General features: G+C 45.1%; 2 protein-coding genes across 2 annotated transcripts; both read left to right on the forward strand.

The window, feature by feature from the left end:
* Window positions 1-297: 297 nt before the first annotated feature.
* On the forward strand, window positions 298-8,398 carry dnajb6a (DnaJ heat shock protein family (Hsp40) member B6a). The gene is made up of 8 exons (XM_061797419.1): window positions 298-468; window positions 2,513-2,616; window positions 3,433-3,542; window positions 3,680-3,745; window positions 5,007-5,117; window positions 5,199-5,345; window positions 5,416-5,620; window positions 7,590-8,398. The coding sequence occupies exons 2-8, from the start codon at window positions 2,552-2,554 to the stop codon at window positions 7,693-7,695; spliced, it is 810 nt and encodes a 269-aa protein (XP_061653403.1). The 5' UTR covers window positions 298-468; window positions 2,513-2,551; the 3' UTR covers window positions 7,696-8,398.
* A 1,131-nt stretch (window positions 8,399-9,529) lies between these two features.
* On the forward strand, window positions 9,530-23,655 carry LOC133488576 (potassium voltage-gated channel subfamily B member 2-like). Its single transcript, XM_061796587.1, has 3 exons — window positions 9,530-9,814; window positions 11,377-12,111; window positions 18,273-23,655. The coding sequence occupies exons 2-3, from the start codon at window positions 11,521-11,523 to the stop codon at window positions 20,199-20,201; spliced, it is 2,520 nt and encodes an 839-aa protein (XP_061652571.1). The 5' UTR covers window positions 9,530-9,814; window positions 11,377-11,520; the 3' UTR covers window positions 20,202-23,655.
* Window positions 23,656-23,659: the final 4 nt, after the last annotated feature.

Below are 23,659 nucleotides of genomic sequence, written 5' to 3' on the forward strand. Positions count from 1 at the left end.
CATTATTTTATGATTTGGTTGCTTCTATTTTAGCTTAGTGCTAACGATTTTAATATGGAAATGAGGTTGGAATTGGCCTTGTGAAAAGGGTTGTCTTTTGGTGAATGAAATCTGTATAATTAATGAGGTTCACTTTTGGAATTGCAATGCTGAACTCTCCTACGGTATTCTAATGTATTGAGACGCATCGGTATGTTGCGTGGAAAGATACCTGTGCTGTCCCTCCGATACCCGTTGTGTCCAGTTGGTGGCACAGTGTCTGGGTGAGCCGAAAAAAAAGCAGCCGCAAAGCAGATACAGGAGAAGAAGAAGAAGAAGAAGAAGAAGCAGTGGCTGGACGATGCGACTTATCCAAGAAACTGCACGCTGCGGCAAGAATAAGCCTGTTTAGCTATACAGAAAGGCCTAAGTGGAAATTTGGGGTCAATTCCACGTATCGTCGGACATCAATCATCGAATCTGTTTTAGGTAAGACGACTAGAACGGCGCGCTTATGCAATTGTTTACAACCGTACAGTGTTAAGCGAGATATGACCATACGTCAAGTAGCTTAGAGGCTAACCCAGCCCACGACCACATTGCTCATTACATTTGGATTTTTTAAATATATATATATATATAACTAAATACAGATTTAATAATCTCTCAGGTGGAATATAAACAGGAGAGACCTGCGTCTGTTGATTTATTTATGTCAGGTTGAGGCGGTCGCACAAAGCTAACGTCACTCACAATTCCGAGTAATATTTGCGGTAGTAAAAGGAGACTTTCTGTCCTTGATGCTAAATCTCTTACTTATCGCACTATTAATAGCATCCTATGTTAGTATTTTGTGTTTATGCACGTGCTAAATAATATTTTTCATCTGAAACAGGTGTACGTATATGTTGACTAAATGAATTGAGCTGCGAAACTCTAAAGCGAAGACGTATTTAATTGTTTACATGCAAGGATGTTAAACAAGGTAAAACTATGACTGATACTAAGACATAGCTCTTGATATACAGGTACTAAGTACCTCGTGTTATGGCTGGTTAGCACAAGTATGGAAATGACTTTAGGTACAGTATACTGTATTTAACAGTATATATGTAGATATTCACCTGGCATCAGTGCAGTTGAGACGTTTTGATCAATATGTTATTTGGTGTATACATCTCAACGTACAATCGAAATGCTGTGTACGTGTCCAGCAATGGGTTGCAAGCCTCAAAATATGTTTTTGTTTCTTTGCCGAGCAGCTTTCCTAATAATTTCTTCATTTGAGGAGCAATTTTCTAATTTTGTTTTTGCAGCTTTATCACACGAGGCCCCAAAGCAGTGGTTTTATCAAACAATAAAGAAACAACAATTCAATGGAGCTAATGAATTTATGGCTGCCGCAGCTATCAAATGTTTTAGTACTAGAGTATCGTCCGAAACCTTCTTCTGTGTGGGTATGTAACCCATTTTACCCATTTTTCCTCTCTGATCACAATTGCCATGTTTTTCACCTACACAACTCAAATTGTACCCACTTACAGATCAGATGGTAGTATGCTGGCCATATGTCACACAGTGACTAAACTGAGGAAAAGTTTTAAGCACCCTGTATGTAAGTAATGTCAGTGTTGGGAAAGTTATTTTTCTACGCAAACTAGTTTAAAAAAACGTTCCAAAAATGAACTAGTTCAGTTAATAGTTCATTTATAAAATTGAAAATTTTGAACCAAGTTCACCGTTCCAAAAATGAACTAGTTCATAGTTATTTTTTCTTCCCTCAATATGTTGCTGACAGGTTATTACTAGGGTTGGGCATCGAGAACCGATTGGAACCGGGACTAACGTTCCGGTTCTCCCGGAATCGTTCAAATTGAAAAATGACGGTTCCCAGTTTCGATGCCTACCGTCCGCCTACCCCGAAGAAGAAGTGGCGAAAACCAACGAAGAAGACCGCGCACAAAGAAAAGAATAATTTCCCAAGGCATCAATTTTGACAATGACGTACTATATTACAAAAGAACATATTCACTCCCATTTACGCAGTGTCCCCGAACGTACCTGGCGCATTCACCAGCTACTATGTAACCATGAACGGTGGCAGCGGCCGCACTGAATTGGTGCGTGAACACACTATATGCGAGCCTAAACAGCCTCTTCGGTGGCGAGAAAGTTTCGTGTTACAACCGTTCGTGTCCCGGGTGCTCGCCTTATATTTCACTATGAAATGCCACCATATTTTCACCATTTTCTGTCTTTTGCTCTTGCATTTTTCTTACCAATTTAGCTTCACCCTTCCCGCGCCAGCAACCAAGCTTTGCTTCACTTCCACCTTTTCGGTGACAACGTTGTCGCCTCCGTCAAGCAGAGCGAACAATCTGTGATTCGGAGTTTTGCTTTTCAATGTGTTTTATGAGGCGGAAAATGCTCATTTTGACCCGCACATAGTGATGTGAGACCGCTTAATTCAAACCTTGAGTGATGACCCCCCCCAACCTCCCCTTGACATATGTCATTTTATTTTCCATTTTAGGTTCCTCAGGCCTATTGACGTCCTCTTCGGCCACTCACTATGGTGGACTACTACCAGATTCTAGGAGTACGGAGAGATGCATCTGGAGACGACATAAAGAAATCGTCAGTCGATAAGTTTTAAAAGTTTCAATTTCTAGTAGACTTTACACCGATCTAATCGGCTTGATTGGTATCGGCCGATAATTAGCATTTTATGCCGATCGGCTTTAATGTCATAATTTGCCGAGCCGATCAATGACATCTTTGAGCGGCTCCGCAAAAGACATTTACTCCCTGTCGCTATCGTGTACAGTATCTTTGAATCCAAAAGCTAGTTTATTTTTTAGCCTTGTCGCGTGTCTTTTGCTGTCATTTACGATCACTGGACTTTGTCAAATCAAACATGCCCGGATACACTCGTTACCACGGCCACAAGAAGAACAATGGATCGCACGTGTATCGTGTTGGTCAAAAAGAACAAAATAGGGAAAAACGCGTGGTGGTCAGCGGTGCTCGGGAGAAGACATTCGTTCAAGGACTGCTTGAGGTATGTCTACGTACTTTTAATACGATACGGCGCACAAGCAGCCAACAAAACGTTATGTAGCCTAGCAAGCTAGTGCTAGCACTAACGGTTGAATGTAAACATGCCGGCGTTCTGTCAAATCATGCTCTAAAGTTTCGCGGTATGTGAAGAAATAACTTGAACTTGAAACTGACAAAAGTAATATGTTCATTGTGCGACGTTTTTAACTATCAAACGTCGTAGGTCGACACATTGTAAAGAACTTCCTGAAGCCACTATCCAGATCCAAGGCAAATTTGCATCATTTCCGTATTATGCCAGACCCCTCAAAGACTTTTAGCTGAAATTGGAATGTTATCCTGATAACAAACAAGTAAAAGTAGGACTCTTATTTTCCCTTTGACCTCTCATAGGTACAGAAAACTGGCCCTAAGGTGGCATCCTGATAAAAACCCAGAAAATAAAGAAGAGGCTGAGAAGAAATTCAAGGAGCTGTCAGAGGCTTATGAAGTCCTATCTGATGGTTTGTAACCCCATTAATTGAAACTTGCCAATGTATACATTGATAGACTTATTTGCATTGGTCTTGCTGTTGGTGTGTATTGTACAGATAATTGTTTTTTTAATTTGTGAACCTTTTTTTTTTCTTTTTCCCCTCAGTTAACAAGAGGAGCACTTATGATCTATATGGCAAAGAAGGACTGACAGGGACCGCTCGAGGGCGAGGTAATGTGATAACTTTACACAGAGGTGATTTGGTAGTTTTACAATATTGCAATGTTTTTTTTTTTAACCCACACTAAAGATATACAAAATAATACTACAAAATATCATTATCATTATAAGTAGCGATGGGCAAAAAAAAAAAAAAAATCTGACAAAGTCCTCCTCGCCAGTAGTTGGCGCTGCACTGCTGTCATGCATCAGCGATTCATCGTGTGTCTCAGAAAGAAAGAGAGGGTTCTGTCATTGTGTTAATTGAAATTGTATACAGTGGAACCTCGATAAAACTGACTAGTAGATGCGAGGGGGGGGCGGGGGGGGGTCATCTGTTATAGCCAATTGTCCGGTACAATGAAGCACTTGTTTGCGGCCATCCATCCATCCATTTTCTGTCGCGCTTCTCCTCACGCGGGTCGCGTGCGTGCTGGAGCCTATCCCAGCTGTCATAGGGCAGGAGGCGGGGTACACCCTGAACTGGTCGCCAGCCAATCGCAGGGCACATAGAAACAAACAACCATTCGCACTCACAGTCATGCCTACGGGCAATTTAGAGTCTCCAATGAATGCGTGTTTTTGGGATGTGGGAGGAAACCGGAGTGCCCGGAGAAAAGCCACGCAGGCACGGGGCCGGGGATTGAACCCCGCACCTCAGAACTGTGAGGCTGACGCTCTAACCAGTCGGCCACTGTGCCGCCACGCCCATTACAGTACAAAGTTATTGTAAATAAATGGGGAAAAAACTGTTGCCACATTCAACGTGCCCAGCACATAGGCATGTCTGTTAGTTGGATGGAGTCATATTGGCCATCTAGGACCCGGAATGTGTGTCTGCCAGTCTCAGCCTATATTGCGCCACGGCGCCAGTAAATAACAGCAGCCAATTATGGAACTAACGGACTTTGTCAACAGCACACATGTCATTTCTTTTGAAGCGTCTGATAATTATTCATTTTTTTTGAGTGAGAGACACGTGGCACACCTGAAGCACACTGCTTCAGCTTTGTGTCACGTCAAAAGAAATCAGTCAACCTAGCAGAGAATTAAAAATGTATGTGCAGACCTGGAAAGGCATGCGCGAGCAAGGTGTTTCCTGTCAGACTGCGGGGGGGAAAGTATGCGTGTTTTTATCTAGTGTATGTATATTCTGGTTTCAACTCCATGTATGCCGACATATCTCATTGGGTCAAGCACTTTTCGCACAGTAGTTTTTAGATGATCAGTAAAAAAGAAAACGTGTCGAACAAATGATTGGAATCTGTTTCAGGGAGTCACTTCCACAATGGCGATCATTTCCAAGAACCCTTCACATTCCGGAACCCCGAAGATGTCTTTAGGGAGTTCTTTGGAGGCAGGGACCCGTTTGCAGACTTATTTGGTAAGTGCTTTTGTTTTTGGTTTTCCTCAAATCCTATATTCATTTCAATGTTCTTTTGACCACTGTCTCTCATTCGTCAAGGTGCGGATCCATTTAGTGATGATCCTTTTTTTGGCAGTGGCCGACGGCACCAAAGTCGGGCGAGCCGAAGCAGGACAGGGGGCTCATTTTTGGGGGGCTTTGTAGGTTTTCCTCCCTTTGGCGCTGGCTTCTCACCCTTTGATCCAGGTACGCACCCAACAATAAGGAGCAATACAATTCTATGTTCGCAGTTTACAGTAGTGTTTGTTTGTTTTAGGCTTTGGTTCATTTGGCACCATGAGCACTATGGGTCACATGGGCCATATGGGTCACATGACAACAATGGGTAGTCTAGGAGGTGGGGGCTTCACCTCTTTCTCCAGCAACTCCTTTGGGGGAAATGGAGGAGGAGGCATGGGGAACTTTCGTTCTGTGTCTACTTCCACCAAGATCATCAATGGCAGGAAGATCACTACTAAAAGGTAAACGCTCATTCAATTCAATCCAGTGAAATGCTATTAGTTTTGAAATATACAGTGGGTGCAGAAAGTATTCAGACACCCTTAAAATTGTCACTCTTTGTTATATTGCAGCAATTTGCTCAAATCATTGAAGTTCATTTTTTCCCCTCATTAATGTACACACAGCATCCCCTATTGACAGAAAAAAAACGAAATTCCAAACATTTTGGCAGATTTATTAAAAAGGAAAAACTGAAATATCACACAGCCATAAATAAGTATTCAGACCCTTTGCTCAGTATTTAGTCGAAGCCTCCTTTTGAGCTACTCCAGCCATGAGTCTTTTGGGGGATTTTTCACACCTGGATTTGGGATCATCTGCCATTCACCCTTGCAGATCCTCTCCAATTCTGTCAGCTTGGATGGTGAACGTTGGTGGGCAGCCATTTTCAGGTCTTTCCAGAGATGCTCAATTGGGTTGAAGTCAGGGCTCTGGCTGGGTCATTACAAAACCAGTCACAGAGTTGTTCTGAAGCCACTCCTTCTGTATTTTAGCTGTGCGCTTAGGGTCATTGTCTTGTTGGAAGGTGAACCTTCGGCCCAGTCTGAGGTCCTGAGCACTCTGCAGAAGGTTTTCATCCAGGATATCCCCGTACTTGGGCGCATTCATCTTTCCTACGATTGCAACCGGTCGATGCTTCACTGTTGGGACTGTATTGGACAGATGATGAGCACTGCCTGCTTTTCTCCACACATGCCGCTTAGAATTGAGGCCAAAAAGTTCTATCTTGGTCTCATCAGACCAGAGAATCGTATTCCTCACCATCTTGGAGTCTTTCAGGTGTTTTTTTTTTTTTTAGCAAACTCCATGCAGGCTTTCATGTGTCTTGCACTGAGGAGAGGCTTCCTTCCGTCGGGCCACTCTGCCGTAAGGCCCTCGACTGGTGGAGGACTCCGGTGATGGTTGACTTTCTAGAACTTTCTCCCATCTCCCGAATGCATCTGTGGAGCTCAGCCACAGTGATCTTTGGGTTCTTCTTGAGCTTTCTCCCTCCTCCTTTGCTCTGACATGCACTGTGAGCTGTAAGGTCTTCTGTAGACAGGTGTGTGGCTGTCCTAATCAAGTCCAATCAGTATCATCCGACACAGCTGGACTCCAATGAAGGTGTAGAACCATCTCAAGGATGAGCAGAACAAATGGACAGCGCCTGAGTTCAATACAGCACTTTGTCACAGCAAAGGGACTGAATACTTCGGACTGTGTGATATTTCAGTTTGTCTGAAAAATTCAACAATTGTGTTTTTTTCTGTCAATATGGGGTGCTGCGTGTACGTTAATGAGGAAAAAAACTGACTGAAGGGAAAAAAATCAAGCAATAACGGAAAGAGGCTGCAGTAAAGCATTTCAAATGAAGAATGCAACAGTCTCGTGAGGTCAATGGGTCACAGGCATGAAGGGTTATGCCACCAAATATGAAATATGAAATTTCTGTTCCAATACCTTTGCTCACTTTAAAAGTGGGTGGCTTCCAAAAAAAAAAAAAGAAAAAGAAAGAGAAAGAAAGAAAGGTGCCGTGTCCTGAGTTGTTTAACATCCTTATCGAGATGTAAATACCATCAAATGAAAGCTGGAATTCAGAACTTTTGTCTCATCTTCATCTTTTGAGCTGAAACCCAAATGTCTTCAGTATAAAACAAAAAGAAAGGAATTGACCTTGCCGTTCCAATACTTTTGGAGGGGACTGTATATTTAAAAGAGTAACACATGATGACGATATAACAAAAATACATCTAAACTGTAATTGTGTTGTTGTTGTAGTAACGCGTTACCGGCAACATTGCACCATCCTCACAGGAACGTTGCGTCTACTCGTCAATATGAATGGCAGTGTCGTTGTGGGTTTTTCTTTCTTTCACAAAAGGTTAGCGATCGTTCTGCCCGTGCCGTGTGTAATCAAAATGTGTTGTCTGGTACGTTCTCCTTGTCCAGGATCATCGAGAACGGTCAAGAGCGGGTCGAGGTGGAGGAGGACGGCCAGCTGAGGTCGCTAACCGTCAACGGGAAAGAGCAGCTGCTGCGACTGGAACACAAGTAAAGAACCAAGAGTTACCTCAGCAGAAACATACTAACAAACTTGAGCTTAAAAGAAACTTCAAACATGGCAACAAAGAATTGTAATAATAGTGTGACTTTTTTTGTTTGGATGTACATACTTTAGTTGTGTTGAGTTCCCTTGGTGGTCTCTTCTGGCAGACCACGCTATCTCCTGCTTGAAATCAGTGGATTTGGATTTGGATGACGACTATGCATTTTGTTGAACTACTTCTGACCTTGAATTTGAGGTCGGCATTGACGCTTCAGTGTGCGGGACCACGTTGTTTCTCTGACCCCTGACACTCCTATTCCAGTATTTTATGTCAACACTTTTTGGCGCGCGTCGGATGGCTCACTGCATTCCAACCAATTGTAACTCTTCTTCCCTTGTAAATATTACCAACGTGTCAAATAAAACCATATAAAGTCGGTAGAAATGAATCAAAGCGTCATCCCCTCTTTGTTTATTGCTTGTCAACCTGCTCTTAATTACTGTTGTCTTTTATTTTTTAAATTCCAACGCTGGTATTATGTATTTTGTATGTTTTGTTTATTTAATGATGCATGTATACCTGTGGATGTTAAGTCTTAATGTTAAAGCTGCGCTATAATGCGCAAATAACATCAGTCATTCTGTAAATGATACTGTATATGAATTCAGAAGTTTAGTGTACTTTGTAAACCAATAAATCTTCTAAGTTTCATTCTGGTTTGGGGCTCCTGAACTTTGGTCTGTTCTCTCCAGCAACGATGAAAGGTTCAAAGTGGGCCTAGTGGGCTTCGCTTTCCTAATGCCGGACCGTTGATTTCTGAAGTACATGCGTACATACGTTCTCTGTACCGTTTATCCTCAGTTCAGTATTGAATCTTCGCGCAATACATTGGCACTTCATTTAGTTTGGTACCATTTCGATTTCACGTTTGTGTCCGATATATTTGAATTGACTAATTCAGCACATTATTCATGTTCAAACTGTGCAAAATGTCCCAGTGTCGTACAGTAGACCAGATGGACGGTTGGTGGCGGGCACGGACGACAAATTCCTGAATGTCCTTCCCGAGCCCGGGCTACCAGAACCTTTGGCCAATGAGGATTTGAGTCATGTTGACGCCCGGATGGAAAGGCACTTTTGGAACCCACTGGAGAACCTCAGGTCGTAGGCAAACATGAACAAACAGTTTATCCGCAGGGCACCCTTCGGGGACCTGTGCTTTTCCTGCCGCGCCGGCCACTCTGCTCTCCACCTCCCACTGGAGAGCCCTGACAAACATGTCCTCTGGGATGATGGTCTCTGGCACCCCATCCTCGAGGTGTTTGCGAACGTATTTCTTCATTCGTTAGCTCCATTTTGTATCGCTCGCATCACAAATTCCTCTGAGCTGCTTGAAAAGAGTTCCTACAGATGACAAAGGAGTTTCTGCAGGGTGCACGGTGGCATTGTGTGACAGACTCGGACTTTGATGGGACATGGCAAGGAAAATGCTTGTAACGTCCACAAAAGAGACGTCCACGTAAACGTTGGTGATCATTGGCGACAGTTTTGGGACATTTAGCCACATACTGTGTGTGATTGCTTGGGTTCACGAGGCTTGCAAAGATGTGGCGTTTGTATCATTTGAAGTCGTGACACCCTGAGAAAATTGCTATTTTTCAGCATACTAAAACATCATTTTGGAGTGCTGGCTTTTGTTCACGTGAGATAGTTATTCTTATATATATATATATATATATCTTACTGAAGAGCTGTCCTTGGTGCTGAACCGTCTCTCTCTCTCTCTCTCTCTCTCTCTCTCTCTCTCTCTCTCTCTCTCTCAGTGATCCGTTTAGTCCTTCTTACACGGGGCTTCCCTTTTCTCGCTGTAATTGTGTGGAGGTTTCCTCGTGTCGCTCAGTTCCAGAGACACCTTCCGCGAATGTCCCTTCGCCTGCACTGTTCAAGCTCGCCTTAACTTTATGGCCAAAATGTCGATCTCTTGTGGGTTTCATCTCTCTTGTCTTTCATCGATCTCTTCTATCGGCGTGGTATTGAAAATCTAAGATAAGTAGGCGGTTGCTATGGTGGGACCTCCTGGAAGGAGCAGAGTCCGATTTCAAGAGTTATTCAGCAAAATCCATACAGGTAGGCTCTTCTGAGTTTCTTTGATTGAAGACAGCCTTTTCATTGAAATAAAGGAATATTTATGGCGTATAAGTAAGCTTTGAAAAGGGGAGTTGGAGGAATTATTCTAGAAATGAAAATATTTGGGAATTCTCCTGAAATTGTCAGTCCGTATGCTTCGTGCTTTTTAAATTGGAGGTACAGTACTCGGGTGCATAATCTTAGGATAAGCCGCAGTCTGCCTAATCTCCTGACGACCAATTGGAAATGAATGCTCTCGCTTTAGACTTTAATTCTGGGCTCTAAAGAATTTGCTTCTGACTTGGAAAAAGTTTTTAGCGTAATGGAAAATTGTACACGCATTAGAAATCTTTATCATTAGCTTTGGCCTGGATTGGATGGATTGACTGTGAGCTACCTGTACATAAATTCCAGGCGCGTAGCTGTGTCTGCTGGTCACATTTGGGCCTGCAGTACATTCTGAAAAAAGGTCATTGGTAAAGAATATGAGTCGTTCTGCATTTAAGATGCCTGAAAAGAAAACATCCATAAATCCACCTGCTTTCCATATGGATTCTGATTCAAATATAGTTGTATTGATATATTGATTTCAATTTGCTATTTTTGTTTGTAGGTTTTTGGAAAAAAAGAAAAGTTCCTGAGTACAATAGCGGCAAGAAGACTATTGGCTATTTGATCGTCTCTCATATTCCAGCAATATCCTCCATTTCATTTAACCCCGAAAAGACGAAAAGCATTAGCTTTCCATTCTTTGCTACGCTCATGTGATTATCGAAAATGTAAACGCGTGTTCAACTGACATATAAAACTCGGAATCATTTTGAATTCCTGATGCCGGACATTTATTGTCAGTATAAACGATTTGGGATTGGGCAACGGAATAGTATTTGGTGACGTCGTGGTTCTGGATGCTGACGCAGTCGCGTGTCCCGATAGAAGATAGACAGACTATAATTAACTTGGGCAGACTTGAGCTCGGGCAGACGATGCCTAATGTCCCCGCTAGGATTTGCGGGACGGCGTTATACAATCAGATAAAGGTTCCGCTGTCAAAGGACATCCGATGGCAGAATAAGCCTTTGTGGTCCCACCGCAAACTAGTTTTCCCAGGAAAACGCTGGGCGTATACTTTTCTAGAGGACTCGCTGAAATACTTTGAATTGCAGAAAATGATTGTGGTTTTTTTGTAATATTAGTGGCGCATGTTTTCTATGTACTGGCGGGCCAGCTCGAGTCCACATGGGATATGGTCTCGGGGGCCAAATATAATGACATCGCGGGCCCGCATATATATTTGACACGCATATGTTCTCGGGCTCGGATGTTTCCATCGAGGCCGCAGTGACTCACAAGGTGAAAATAAATTCCTATATCAGCGGCTCGGTGCACATCGTTTTGCGGAAATTGGTTTTGCATTTGCAAAATCCAGCAAATTTATTCCATCAGCAAGCAGTGAAACACTAATTAGGGTTCGAATACCATTTTGTGCCCACAGCGTCTGAATTCATGTCGACTAATATTGCACTGTGCTCTGACCGGCGTACTTCCTTTTTCTCCTCTAGCCATGGATCTAACTCCAAGTTCTCCTATCTGAAACCAGCTGGGTGAGCTTTGTGGGCCCGAGCCAGTTTGTGCCCACCTGCCACCGTCAGGTCATCCAGACCAGGAAACGTCACCTCCGTGAGTGGAGTTGGCCCCGCACAAACATGGCAGACAAGGTGCTGTACAGTACCCCAAAGGTCACCAATCGGCCCCCGCCAGTCCCGGTGCTGCCCCCCGAACCCATCGACATCATCCGCGTCAAGGCCCGATCTCGGAGGGTCAGGCTCAATGTCGGAGGTCTAACGCATGAGGTCTTATGGCGAACGCTGGACCGCCTACCCAGAACCCGCCTGGGACGGCTAAGAGACTGCAACACCCACGAGTCGTTGCTGGAGGTCTGCGACGACTACAGCCTCCCCGAGAACGAGTATTTCTTCGACCGCCATCCTGTGGCCTTCTCTTCCATTCTCAACTTCTACAGAACTGGGAAACTGCACATGATGGAGGAAATGTGCGCCCTGTCTTTCGGCCAGGAGCTGGACTATTGGGGCATCGATGAGATCTACCTGGAGTCGTGCTGCCAGGCGCGGTACCACCAGAAGAAAGAGCAGATGAACGAGGAGCTGAGGAGGGAGGCGGAGACTCTGAGAGACAAGGAAGGGGAGGAGGAGGAGGAGGAGCTGGGCTGCTGTCCCGACCAGAGGCAGAAGCTCTGGGATCTCCTGGAGAAGCCCAGCTCATCCGTGGCGGCAAAGGTAGCAGCAGCGCTCATCGCCACTTATGCAGGCTCGCAGCGGTGTCGGGGAGCCACTCATTCCGTGGAACTAGATTACGTCGTTGAACTGCCAACGCGTGCGCCATTGTCGATGCCGTGACGTGACCGCGAGTCATTACCGCTCTCATTCAATGGCACTTGTTTTGGGGACATTTCCATCATTCCAATTTGATAGGAAATGTCGCCACAGAAGCTCCCATTTGTTTGGCGCTTCCTCCTTCGAAAGCCGGCGCGTGTAATTGGCTCTCTCTGGTCACGTGCCACTCGGCTTCGTCTCGAACGTCACGTGACCTTGAAGCGCCGCCTTGTGGTGCAATCTATTAGTTTGTCATACTGTAAAAGAACATTCATTTATTCCTTTTGAGCACTTGCATCTGCGGAACATTCACTTTACCGGGTTGTCATATTGAACGTGCACATTTGTGCACATTTGTCATTAGGTCAACATGCTACGGTATGGTGCTTTTCCACATGCTGTTCACATATAATGCAACAAACACATGTTTTATTGTATATATTGACATTTCATTGTGTTGTTATCATGAATTGTTCTGTGTAAAGAACAAATATGTGGTTCATTCCCCCAAAATTAGCTAGGATTTTTTTGGGAATCTGCTTTTTTTAGAGGAAACGTCCCGTCGATGCATTCCTTCAAAATTAAGAAAAGTAACCAAAATCCAAAATCCAATGTCATGAGTTCAATTACGTTGAGAAAGTCATTTTCCCAACACAGCACGGACAGAGGTATCGAGACAAAAGCGCGGAAAAAGGAAAGTCGATTCAAGGCGCGCTTTGATCAATTGGGTGTGGAATAAGCGGACATGCCCACCAACGGCCTTGATTTCCACCTCGTCAAACATCTTGACAACTCGGACAGAGATGATGAGCCAATCGTGTGCGCGCCAACATCTGCGTGTGCAGTAGACGAAGCCGCAAACGGTGGAAATTCACATTTGGAAGGAACTTGAATTTGTGGGACGAGAAGCACACCTGACTCCTTGCAAAATGGGCCCAATCTCCATTTAGCCTATTCTGCTGTTGCCACCAGCTCTCTTGTTTGGAGTCCTGCCAGTCACCACAATCGTTTGATAATGATTATTCGGAACAAAGCCGGAGCTGGAAGAATCCAGTGCAACGGCGCCTTCGCCTCACGCCGCTCGGCAGGCTGCTGACGCCGTGCTGGGAGATCACATTCCACTCCTCATTCACCTGGAACAAACAGCCAACAACTTGGTTGTGTGGGCCGCTCGAGCGCGAAGAGGACGCCCGAGCTTTCGGCGGGGTCGAGGTCAGCATTCACTCGACACCCAAATTCTGGTGGCGGTCTCCCGTGTTAGGATGGAACTCGGGTCCAGACTGCGGAGACCGCTGGAGTGAAAAGGGTCTCGGTGTACCGGAAGCTCAAAACAAGAGTCAATAGTAGAGTCGATAGATGGGGGGAAGGTCATGTGTACGGACCTGGGCTGTTGAAGGTTCGAGTCCCGCTGCCAGTTGTTGGAGAGATGCTAAACCGCTGCCAAAATACCAATAAAATGTTTATTCATCAGGGGCCCAGTGAGAACTCGGAAGCTTTTGCCCGAGGCGTTTGAAAAGTATCGACGGGAGCGTTGTCAAAATGATCCCTCCGCTCATGGATTTGCCGACCTCAAGAAAGTCGCCACGGAGCGTGTCGACCGGACGCGTTACGCGACGCGCATTCCGATTTGCAGCAGAAGCCGAGTTGGTTTCGGCTTTTTCACCGAAACTGTTGTTTTCAAAAAGTTTCACTCGGAGAGCCGCTTTCATCGATGGCCTTCTCGGCGGCCCCTGATGCGCCGACGCCATGGGAACAAATGCGCAAAAGAACATTCGTTGTTATTGTTTTCATTTGAAATGAGTTGATGTTATCAGCGTCTCAGTTTAGCGTGGCTATCGATCTCAACCAATTGGAGTGAGGCAAGAACCTAGCAGAGGTACTTTCTTCTCTCCAATGGAAAGTGCTCGTACGTGCATGCATACATATGTACGTTGAGCAGCGAACTCCATCAAGTCTAAATATAACAGAGATCTGCGTGACTATTTGAGAACGGCGGGGTCAGCAGGAGGGAAGCTTCTTAGGCCGCCGCGCAATGACACTGCCCGTGTGTCGCTCAGCTCGTAGCCGATAACAGATCCTCCTCCGAGCGTAATAGAGTACAGCTGATTAGACACAAGTATTAAGTAGAACACACGCACACGCACACACACGTATATCACTGTTTTATGCTACGCTGTATTCATTGTCATTTTCCCCCATGACCAATATTAAATCGATGCACATAATCGTATTCTAGTTTGATGGCATTTATCAACACTTTGCCGTTTCAATATCTTACCAAAGCATTTCTTATGCAACTTGTTTTTCGGCTCCTCCCATTCAGGGTTGCTGACGCGAGTCGCTCGCATGAATTATTTGCCAAAGCTTTTACAATGTTACATTTAAACACATTTAGTTATAATCTCCTTGATTTGATTTGATTGATTAAACAGGACTCTTATTGCTATCATCCTAATTGAGAGCAGGTGGGACGGTATATCCGGTTCCCTGTATCACCTGCGTGTGCCAAATGAGCACCATTAGAATCGCCATTGGATTTATGGATTAGCATTATACATATACAGACCGTCTCAAAAGTCACGAAACGCTTCATTTTTCTCTCTTTCATGTCAGGTCTCATTCGGACAGACGTGAGGCCATCAGAAGTTCCCAGTTTAGGCTTTTGCCATTTTTGTAAGCGTCCGCCTTGCAATCGGCGGCATTGTTGCAAAATTGCCACGGGGCAATCATTCCGATGACGATCCCAAACTCTTCGAGGAGGCATTTGCACCAGGCTGGGAAAAGTGGAGAAACTGGAGGGCCGCTTTGGAAGTCCGCATCAACAAAAGCGCAATTCAGCAGATGTTCATTGTACCGATTTCAGGTCGTTGAGCATCATAATCCGCCGCTTAAAGCCCTCCAACAACCTCGATACGGGTAAATCTTCATCAGTCGCCAAAGCGTCCCTTCAATCTAGCATTTGTTGATGCCGGGTTTCCAGATAGACTTTCCTTGTCTTTCCGCAAACGCCGCCTCTTAAGAGTTTGGTGGTAGTAGCCTGCCTTCCTGCGCATGTTTGCTCAAAAACAGATCCTGTTTCCGGAAGCTCGCCACGGATAGCATCAAGTGTACTACGTGTTTGAGCAATGTGATGCCTATAAAGCTTCTCAAGCTGCAGACATTTTTTTTTTTTTTACAACCGAGCTCCGATGTCAATTGGCGAGCCACGAGCAAGGGAACGACATGCTTAGAAAGCATACAAAGCTCACGCTGTCCGATGGCGACGGCCTCGTGTCTGCCCCCGAATAATACCTGAAATGAAGCAGGGGGTCGGGGAAGGACCTTTCTAGTGACAGCCTGCGTGTATTCCACACTTTTGGTCGACTTCGCTCCGTGATGCTGTGAAAGTGCGTGTGAATGGTTGTCTTTCTCTGCGATGTGCTCTGCGATCGACTGGTTACCAATTCAGGGCCGAGGCGCCGCTTTTGGTCAGCTGAGAGAGGCTACGTGATATGTTGGTTCTCAGCTGATCTACTTAAGAGTTTTGGCACGTAAGTGGACAGCGGATGTTTTTTTCGGGCAGAAGTGGCTCTTTGTCCAAAGATGGCATCATAAGACGATAAGAACTGCACAGATGTCAAGCCAATCTGATTGGACACTCTTCTATTCAATTCTCTATGCTGTAACAGCTGCTACGCATAATGTTGTGCCTTGCTTCACTAACATACTGAATCGCATTTTTTTTTGAAACTGTTCTTGTAATGGTCTTATTAGTTTCTTAATCTGGTCATAATGTTGCGACTAGACTGTATAGACTGTACAGAGTGCCGGCAAGACTACTTGAGTAAGTTCAGAAATGATTTGTAAAGAATGCTTTGATTTTCCTTTTTGTCCTGAAACAAATATTGATACCTAGTTCCGGTGTAGCAGTGTGAAACTTGAAGAAGTAGTACCACCACACTTTTACGCAACATTTGTCGGCACACCGCATAACGTACACAGTAAATGACGTATAGCGTCCATTCCTTTTCTATACCGCTTGAGCTGAAGCCTATCCCAACTGACTTTGGGCGAGAGACGTGGTACACCCTCAGGCTCCAGCTTATCTGCGACCTCTTCTCATGTTGGAACATCCCCAAACTGTTCCCACAAAGTTGGGAGCATGGAATTGTCCAAAATATTGGACCCTCAGTTCCAGCAAAGGACCTCTGATTTTGGACGATTCCTTGCTCCCAACATTGTGGAAATAGTTCGGGGCTGGCCCCTTCATGTTCCAACATGACTGTGCACCAGTGCACAACGCAAGGTCCACAAATGCATCGTGTAGATGAAAGTGTTCGGTGTGGATAAACTTGACTGGCCTGGACAGACTCCTGACCTCGACCCAATAGAACACCTTCGGGATGAATTGGAGCAGACCTTATGGAAAGCCTTTCGAGAAGGGTTGAAGCTGTTATAGCTGCAAAGGAGGGACCGACATCTTATTAAACCCTTTGGATTAAGAATATGATGTGACTTCAGTTGAAACGTGAGAGAATACTTTTGGCAGTAGAGCGTACTGTGTGTATATATACACTGTACATGCAAGGGATATTCCCGTTTCACGAGACTCTTCCAGTCTCTCTGTGTCACTGTTGCAACCCGCCGATGACACTCTGTTGTGTGTTAGTACATGAAGGTATACTTGACTGCTCGTACGTACTGTTTTATGCTTCATCCTGTGCTACTTTATGTGACCTTGTGAAATCTATAATACCTTAGTCCATGGTCGGGTGACCATGCATGCTGAGAATCCTTTCACTTGAAGGTCAAGTGGCGCTCCTACGTCGTTTACTCTCTTCCGGGTTTTGCATCTAACAATCGTCGGCTATCTCTGATACGATCGATCGATCGCTCCCGGTGGAAATGAACGCACGAGACTTTCACAAAGCAATCCGCACATATAACAGGAGGCACCCCAATCTCTTTCAGCAACATTTGAATACATACAATCTGTTTCATAGTAGAATCCATTTTTTAAAGAATAGTTGTCTTTCGAAAGCTATTGAACGTATTCGCGTACTTGATTCTTCCTGTCAGTGGACGCAAGAATGAGTAGTTCTAACTAGTTCTAACAGCTCTCTATCCGCTCTATAGATAGCAACAAAATCCTATTACAATTATCCTGAAATGTCCTAGCAAAGGCAGCAGTGAGAGACTACGCAAGCTTATGGCTCCACACCATTCCACCTGCCGTTCATTTCAACGTACTTCATACTTACACTGTGTCAAGTATAGTTCGTTGTATTTGAATGAAAGCGGTCACTGGTAGTCACTGACTTCGGCGTGGGTTCAGTTGCCACTCAGTGACGGTGTGAATGTGAGTGCGAACGGTTGTCCGTGTCTACGCGTGCCCCGCGGCTGACAGGCGACCAGTTCAGGGCGTAGTCCGCCTTTCGCCCGAAGTCTGCTGGGATGGGCTCCGGCGCCTCGCGGCCCTGAACAGGATAAGCGGTGTTGAGAATGGATGGATGGATGGATGGATGGATAGGTCACCGGTTAGGTAAGGGTTCACCACAATGTTTACGGTCACGACCAGTTCAGGGCGTACTCCGCCTTTCGCCCAAAGTCAGCTGGGATAGGCTCCGGCGACCTGCGACCCCGAACAGGATAAGCGGTGTTGAGAATGGATGGATTGATGTTTACAGTCACGTGTATCCGACCACCGCTGGTATACTCTATTTGCTATTGTTTTTAAATCAATCGGAATAGCAATAGCGTCAATGACAGGGAAGTGCCCTGTTATACTTTCAATTGAAAAATGTCGACATTTTGATCATTCAGGCCAAGATATTATTTTCCTAACTCCCTCACCAAGAATTGTCATTCAATTTATTTAGATAACGGTGACATTTTTTTTTTTTGAGCGTGGGCCAAACTATTTGAGATCTCAATCCCACCAGACGATGTCGCAGACTTTACGTAATAAGTGATTAGGATTTGTTTCCCCTCCACTGTAAATGCGGCTCCAGCAACTCTGTATTAAAACAAAGACATAGCGTTGCACAGCTCATAAAGTCATTCACTCTCTTCCGTTTGTCTTGCAGATCCTGGCTATGATCTCCATCCTATTCATCGTTATTTCCACAATTTCGTTGTCGCTCAACACTTTGCCAGAGCTGCAAGTTGTGGATGAATTTGGCCAGTTTAATGACAACCCGAGCCTAGCCCACGTGGAAGCGGTGTGCATCGCCTGGTTCACGATGGAGTACTTGTTGCGCCTGCTGTCAGCACCCAACAAGTGGAATTTCATCAAAGCACCGCTAAATATTATCGATTTGCTGGCTATATTGCCTTACTACGTGACACTCTGCCTCACCGAATCTAACAAGAACGTAATGCAGTTCCAGAATGTGCGCCGTGTGGTCCAAATTTTCAGAATAATGAGGATTCTGAGGATACTGAAGCTGGCCAGGCACTCCACGGGACTCCAGTCTTTGGGCTTCACTTTGCGGAGGAGCTACAATGAATTGGGTCTCCTGATCCTCTTCCTAGCCATGGGCATTATGATCTTTTCTAGCTTGGTGTTCTTTGCTGAGAAAGATGAGGATGCCACCAAATTCACGAGCATACCTGCCTCTTTCTGGTGGGCTACAATTACGATGACCACTGTCGGTTATGGAGACATCTACCCACAAACCTTGCTGGGGAAGATTGTTGGGGGGCTCTGCTGCATAGCCGGTGTGTTGGTCATTGCACTTCCCATCCCAATCATTGTCAACAACTTCTCTGAGTTTTATCGAGAGCAGAAGAGGCAGGAGAAGGCCATCAAGAGGAGGGAAGCTCTCGAAAGAGCCAAACGAAGCGGAAGTATCGTTTCTATTAATCCCAAAGAGGCTTTTGCACGTAACATGGAACTCACAGATGTGCTGATCGAAAAGAAGGAAGAAAGTAAGTGTCCAGTGGACAACCACTTGTCACCTAGCCGCTGGAGTTACCATAAACGCTACTCCAATGCAGATTTGGGCAGCCCGGGCCAGTCAAATCTCTCGTCTCTTTACCAGGAAGTGGGCTCACCTGACTGTCCCAAGCCCTTGACAAACAAAGCCAGCAGCCCTCAACACCTCAACATTAAGACCGTAGAATGTGCTTTTGACAAGAAAACCCTTTCCCAGGAGAAGCGAGACAAACTTATCGAAGAAGAGGTGGGCATGAATGTGTTGCAGCCCCCCCGAACCCAAGAAACGTCCTCCGCCAGAGGTGCGAGGACATGCAACAACATGGCTGAGGATTTTTCAGGGGAAAGACGAGAAAAAAGTTCTCTGATTCCCGGTGTTGGCGGTAGTCAAAGTAGTGCAAGACAACTGTGTGCACCCCCTCCCTTGGATCTGCGTCAGATTAGTGCAGCGGAGATACATAAGACCACTGACGGCGCCCAACCGGTGGCAATTATAAAAGAGGGGCTGTACAGGTTTGTGTCCGCCCCCAACGTGAACACAGCTGCAGACAGCACCTGCGGCACTTCCACAGATTATGGCAGCCTGCAAAAGACAATAGACCACAAGGTTGACCTCACCGGAAGCCAGGATGACGCGCTTATGGCAGTGATGACACCTTTGGCCACCCCCGCTTCCGCCGGCACAGCCAAGCTCTCTCAGAGACTGTCAGACGACAAGATTTCCAGATTTTCATCACGGCTCAGCTCTGGAACACAAGACGCTAAATCCCCGCTGGCTCTGCTACAATCTCCATCCCTGGTTGGGCAATCTGTTAGTCCAAGCAACTCTCAGGGGGAAGGTGAGGGCTCAGCAGCCAAGAGATTAGAGGGTGAAGGGCAGCTCACAGGCTTAAGCCACCAGGGGAAGAGTTCTACCGTCGGCTCAGGAAGCTGCACGAGCCCTCTGCCGAAGACCAACCTGCGCAACTGTTCCCAGGAGCTGGTAACTATGGACGGAAGGGGAAGGGAGGCGGCACCTCAGGTTGGGGAGAGACAAGAAAACCATATACTGGCACCCTCCAATGAAACTAGCATGTGAGCCCAAACGTGCAGGGCTTAATTCACCGAAGTGGTAGGCTTACTGAAAGTTACCATCAATCTATGGAAGGGATGAACTTCTGTCATATCCCTCTCAGTACTCTACCAGTATGGACTATTGCCTGATCCGGTTGTATCTCTGAATATGAGGGACGTAGGACAATCCTGTATACTGCCAGTGTACAATCTAAAGAACATGGTCACAAGAAAGTATTAGATTTCTTTTTACATAAACACTTAGGGCCCGGTGGCACGGTGGACGACTGGTTAGCACATCCGCCTCACAGTTCTGAGGACCGGGGTTCATATCCCGGCCCCGCCTGTGTGGAGTTTGCATCTTCTCCCCGTGCCCGCGTGGGTTTTCTCCGGGCACTCCGCTTTCCTCCCACGTCCCAAAAAACATGCGTGCTAGGTTGATTGAAGACTCTAAATTACCCTTAGGTGTGAATGTGAGTGCGGATGGTTGTTTGTTTCTATGTGCCCTGCGATTGGCTGGCGACCGGTTCAGGGTGTACCCCGCCTCTCGCCCGAAGATAGCTGGGACCCTAGTGAGGAGAAGCGGTACAGAACATGGATGGATGGCACTTAGGGCTCTGTTTTTGTGACCGGCGTAAATCCGAAGTGGCAGGCAGCGCAAATCTCTGCGGAGGCTGGTTCGACCAGGTTTTCGTGATTTCGCAGACACGCACAAAAATGGCATATTTAAAAAATGGCGGTCTGCGAACACAGCCGATTTTCATTCAGCGCCTCTCCTTCCCTTTAAACGCATCGCAATGACAGTCTCGCACGGAGACGTGTGAAATCTCTGTGCGGAAGAGGCTGGAGCCACTGCTCTTGGCTGTTGTGGCAACAGATAACATGAGCGGGCACCCTTATTAAATACAGAATGAGCTGGCGACGTCAATATTTCCCCGGACCTCATCAAAATCTGTCTGCCTGCGCCCCGATCAGAATCGCTTTGGACCAGGAGTCTACCTATTGTGGTCCCGGCGGGCAAAAGTTTAGACAAGGACAAGGACACACCCTTGTAGCGCCGGTAGGACTAGCTTGGTGCAGACCGGTCTGCCAAATTAGCATTACACGCACAGCGAGCCTTACACTAGCAAGAAGATCAAGATATGCATCCTGCCACAGATGCATCGACTCTGGAAATAGAGCCCTTGGAAACCCATAATCATTTTTGACCACAGATGACTCGCACGTGAACATAAACAAAGCTGCGAGTGAATGCAAAGGAAATTTGTCATGCACTTGTACATCCCTTTCTATTGTTTCAATTCAGACTATGACACCAATGGCATACATAAGAATTCTGCACAATCTTTTGCAATACATGAAATACATTTGCTCCATGGCTCCTCAGTCTCTCACGCTTTATGTACTGTATTTGAAATGCAGCCCTAAGCATAGTCAAATATATTGGTTGAGCCATGGTGTATATTCGTATGCTTGTACGGTACTTCATTTTTACGCCTCAAAATAAGTGATGTAACGGGGACGCATGAGGAACAGCAAGTTATTCGATTTGCCGTTTGTCCACGGGGGGACAAGTGCAGAGTAGCAAGAGTTTCCAAAGAGTAAAGATAGATTGCAAAGTGCATAGACTTAATCAATAGCGTGACAAAAAGTACGACTTTCAACTCTGCCTGAGTCGCAGCTCTGAGGCTCCTGTCATAAATAGTGTCATAACAAATCAAGGGGCCTTGACACATTCCAGAGCCCATCACTTACTCACTTGCAAGTAAGTGCACTCGTGCATGCGCCTAAACAATTTGGTCTCTATGAGACTTGTGTTTGTCTTATGTTAGTCTCTTAGTTGGTGACATCTGAAATAGGTGTGTAGGCCAAGAAACGTAAGCAATAAATGGCCCAGTGCTCTGCCCAATGTTTGCTTATTATATGCAAATATAGTGTCCGTTGTATTGTCTTATTTTCTCTCACGGTGGAATGCTGATGCCAGAGTCTATCCGAGGTGCTAAGCAAGGCTTCGGCCTCTTACAATACACAGTGAATGCATAGTGTCAGTTGAGGGGTAAGGGTTAAACTATTGATTAGACGACACAACCTTGCTAATTGTCAACATAACTTCAGTCATTCGTGAGTCTGAATTCGTTTGACAGTTCAAGTCACAAAAGGTCGGAATTCCTCTCAAGTGCGCCTTGAAACAATTTTTACAAACTCATCGAGCCAGACTCCCAACAAAGGAGCGCCGATGTTTTGTGGAAGTAATTGCACGTTTAGACGAAATTTCTCTGGAAGTCCCGTAAAGGCTACACCCCGACACACGTTTTTATTGTATGATGATGTGAACGTGCGAGTATGTGTGTTTTGGGGTTATTTTCATTGGAAAGAGTTCCCCCCTCAAGGCACCTCAGGGGCAACCGAATGATGGCATTTTCGCATCTCAGGAATGTTTTTGGGGATGCATCGCATGTTCGAATTAATGCATGGCTGACATACTGTATTATCTGTCAGATTCACTTGTATGGACAAAAATGTCATAGAGAGAGAGATATGTGTATCGTTGGAGCATTGCTACGAGCACATGAAACATGAACCATGAATTGTTTTTGTAAATACATAGCCAGTCTATGTAGATTGACACATCTCTTTTGTGTGTGTGTGTGTGTGTGTGTCTAATAACAGTGATTGGCTGCATTTTTATAAGACAATGGCGCTGTATGTTTGTTGTTGTTGACATCTAGATAGATGTAAACATGGGTGCCTTTTCATAAATAGACCATTTATGAGAAGGTGGAAGAAAAAAACAGTATACTAAGAGTAGGGAGATTTTCTCTTGTTCTTGTTTAATGGACCCATTATGTTGACATGCAAATCGTCTCGTTTGCTTGAACTTCATTGTACAGTACTCCGCATGACCTCATTGCGTCTCATCCGCTAACATCGCCTACAGTTTTAACCTCAGCGTGTTCCGCAACTTCACTCTGATTTTCTCCGAGTTTGATCAGCTTCAAACAGATTTAGCACACCATCGCAATTCCAACGTGGACAGTGCAGTACATTTAAAGTCCACTCTTGATCTAAATCTACGGCTCATACGGTGTCCTTGAACTGCAGCATCTATAAATAAATCCAATATGGTTAAGAAGTTTAATTATGGGATTACAACAACAAAAAATCACAACATTAACTGATGACCTCAAACTATAACACTTTAGTCTTGTCTAAGACAAACTTGTACACAACCACATTTCACAAAAAAAACTGTATTTGTAAGTGTGGCTATCATCATCTAAATATTGGAAGACATTTTTTTTTTTTTTTAAAGGCCATATTTCCAACAGGAAATGTATTTTGTGAGGTTCATCATCATCTTTCTAGTTTCACAGAAATGTAATAATTAGTCAAGTGCATTACAACAGATACCTAGTGAATAGTGACTTTTCATTCAGTTACTAATACATGCAAAATAAATAAATGTGTCTATCACCTCATTTT

Source organism: Phyllopteryx taeniolatus, chromosome 14 (genome assembly GCF_024500385.1).
Source record: "Phyllopteryx taeniolatus isolate TA_2022b chromosome 14, UOR_Ptae_1.2, whole genome shotgun sequence".
NCBI lineage: Eukaryota > Metazoa > Chordata > Actinopteri > Syngnathiformes > Syngnathidae > Phyllopteryx > Phyllopteryx taeniolatus.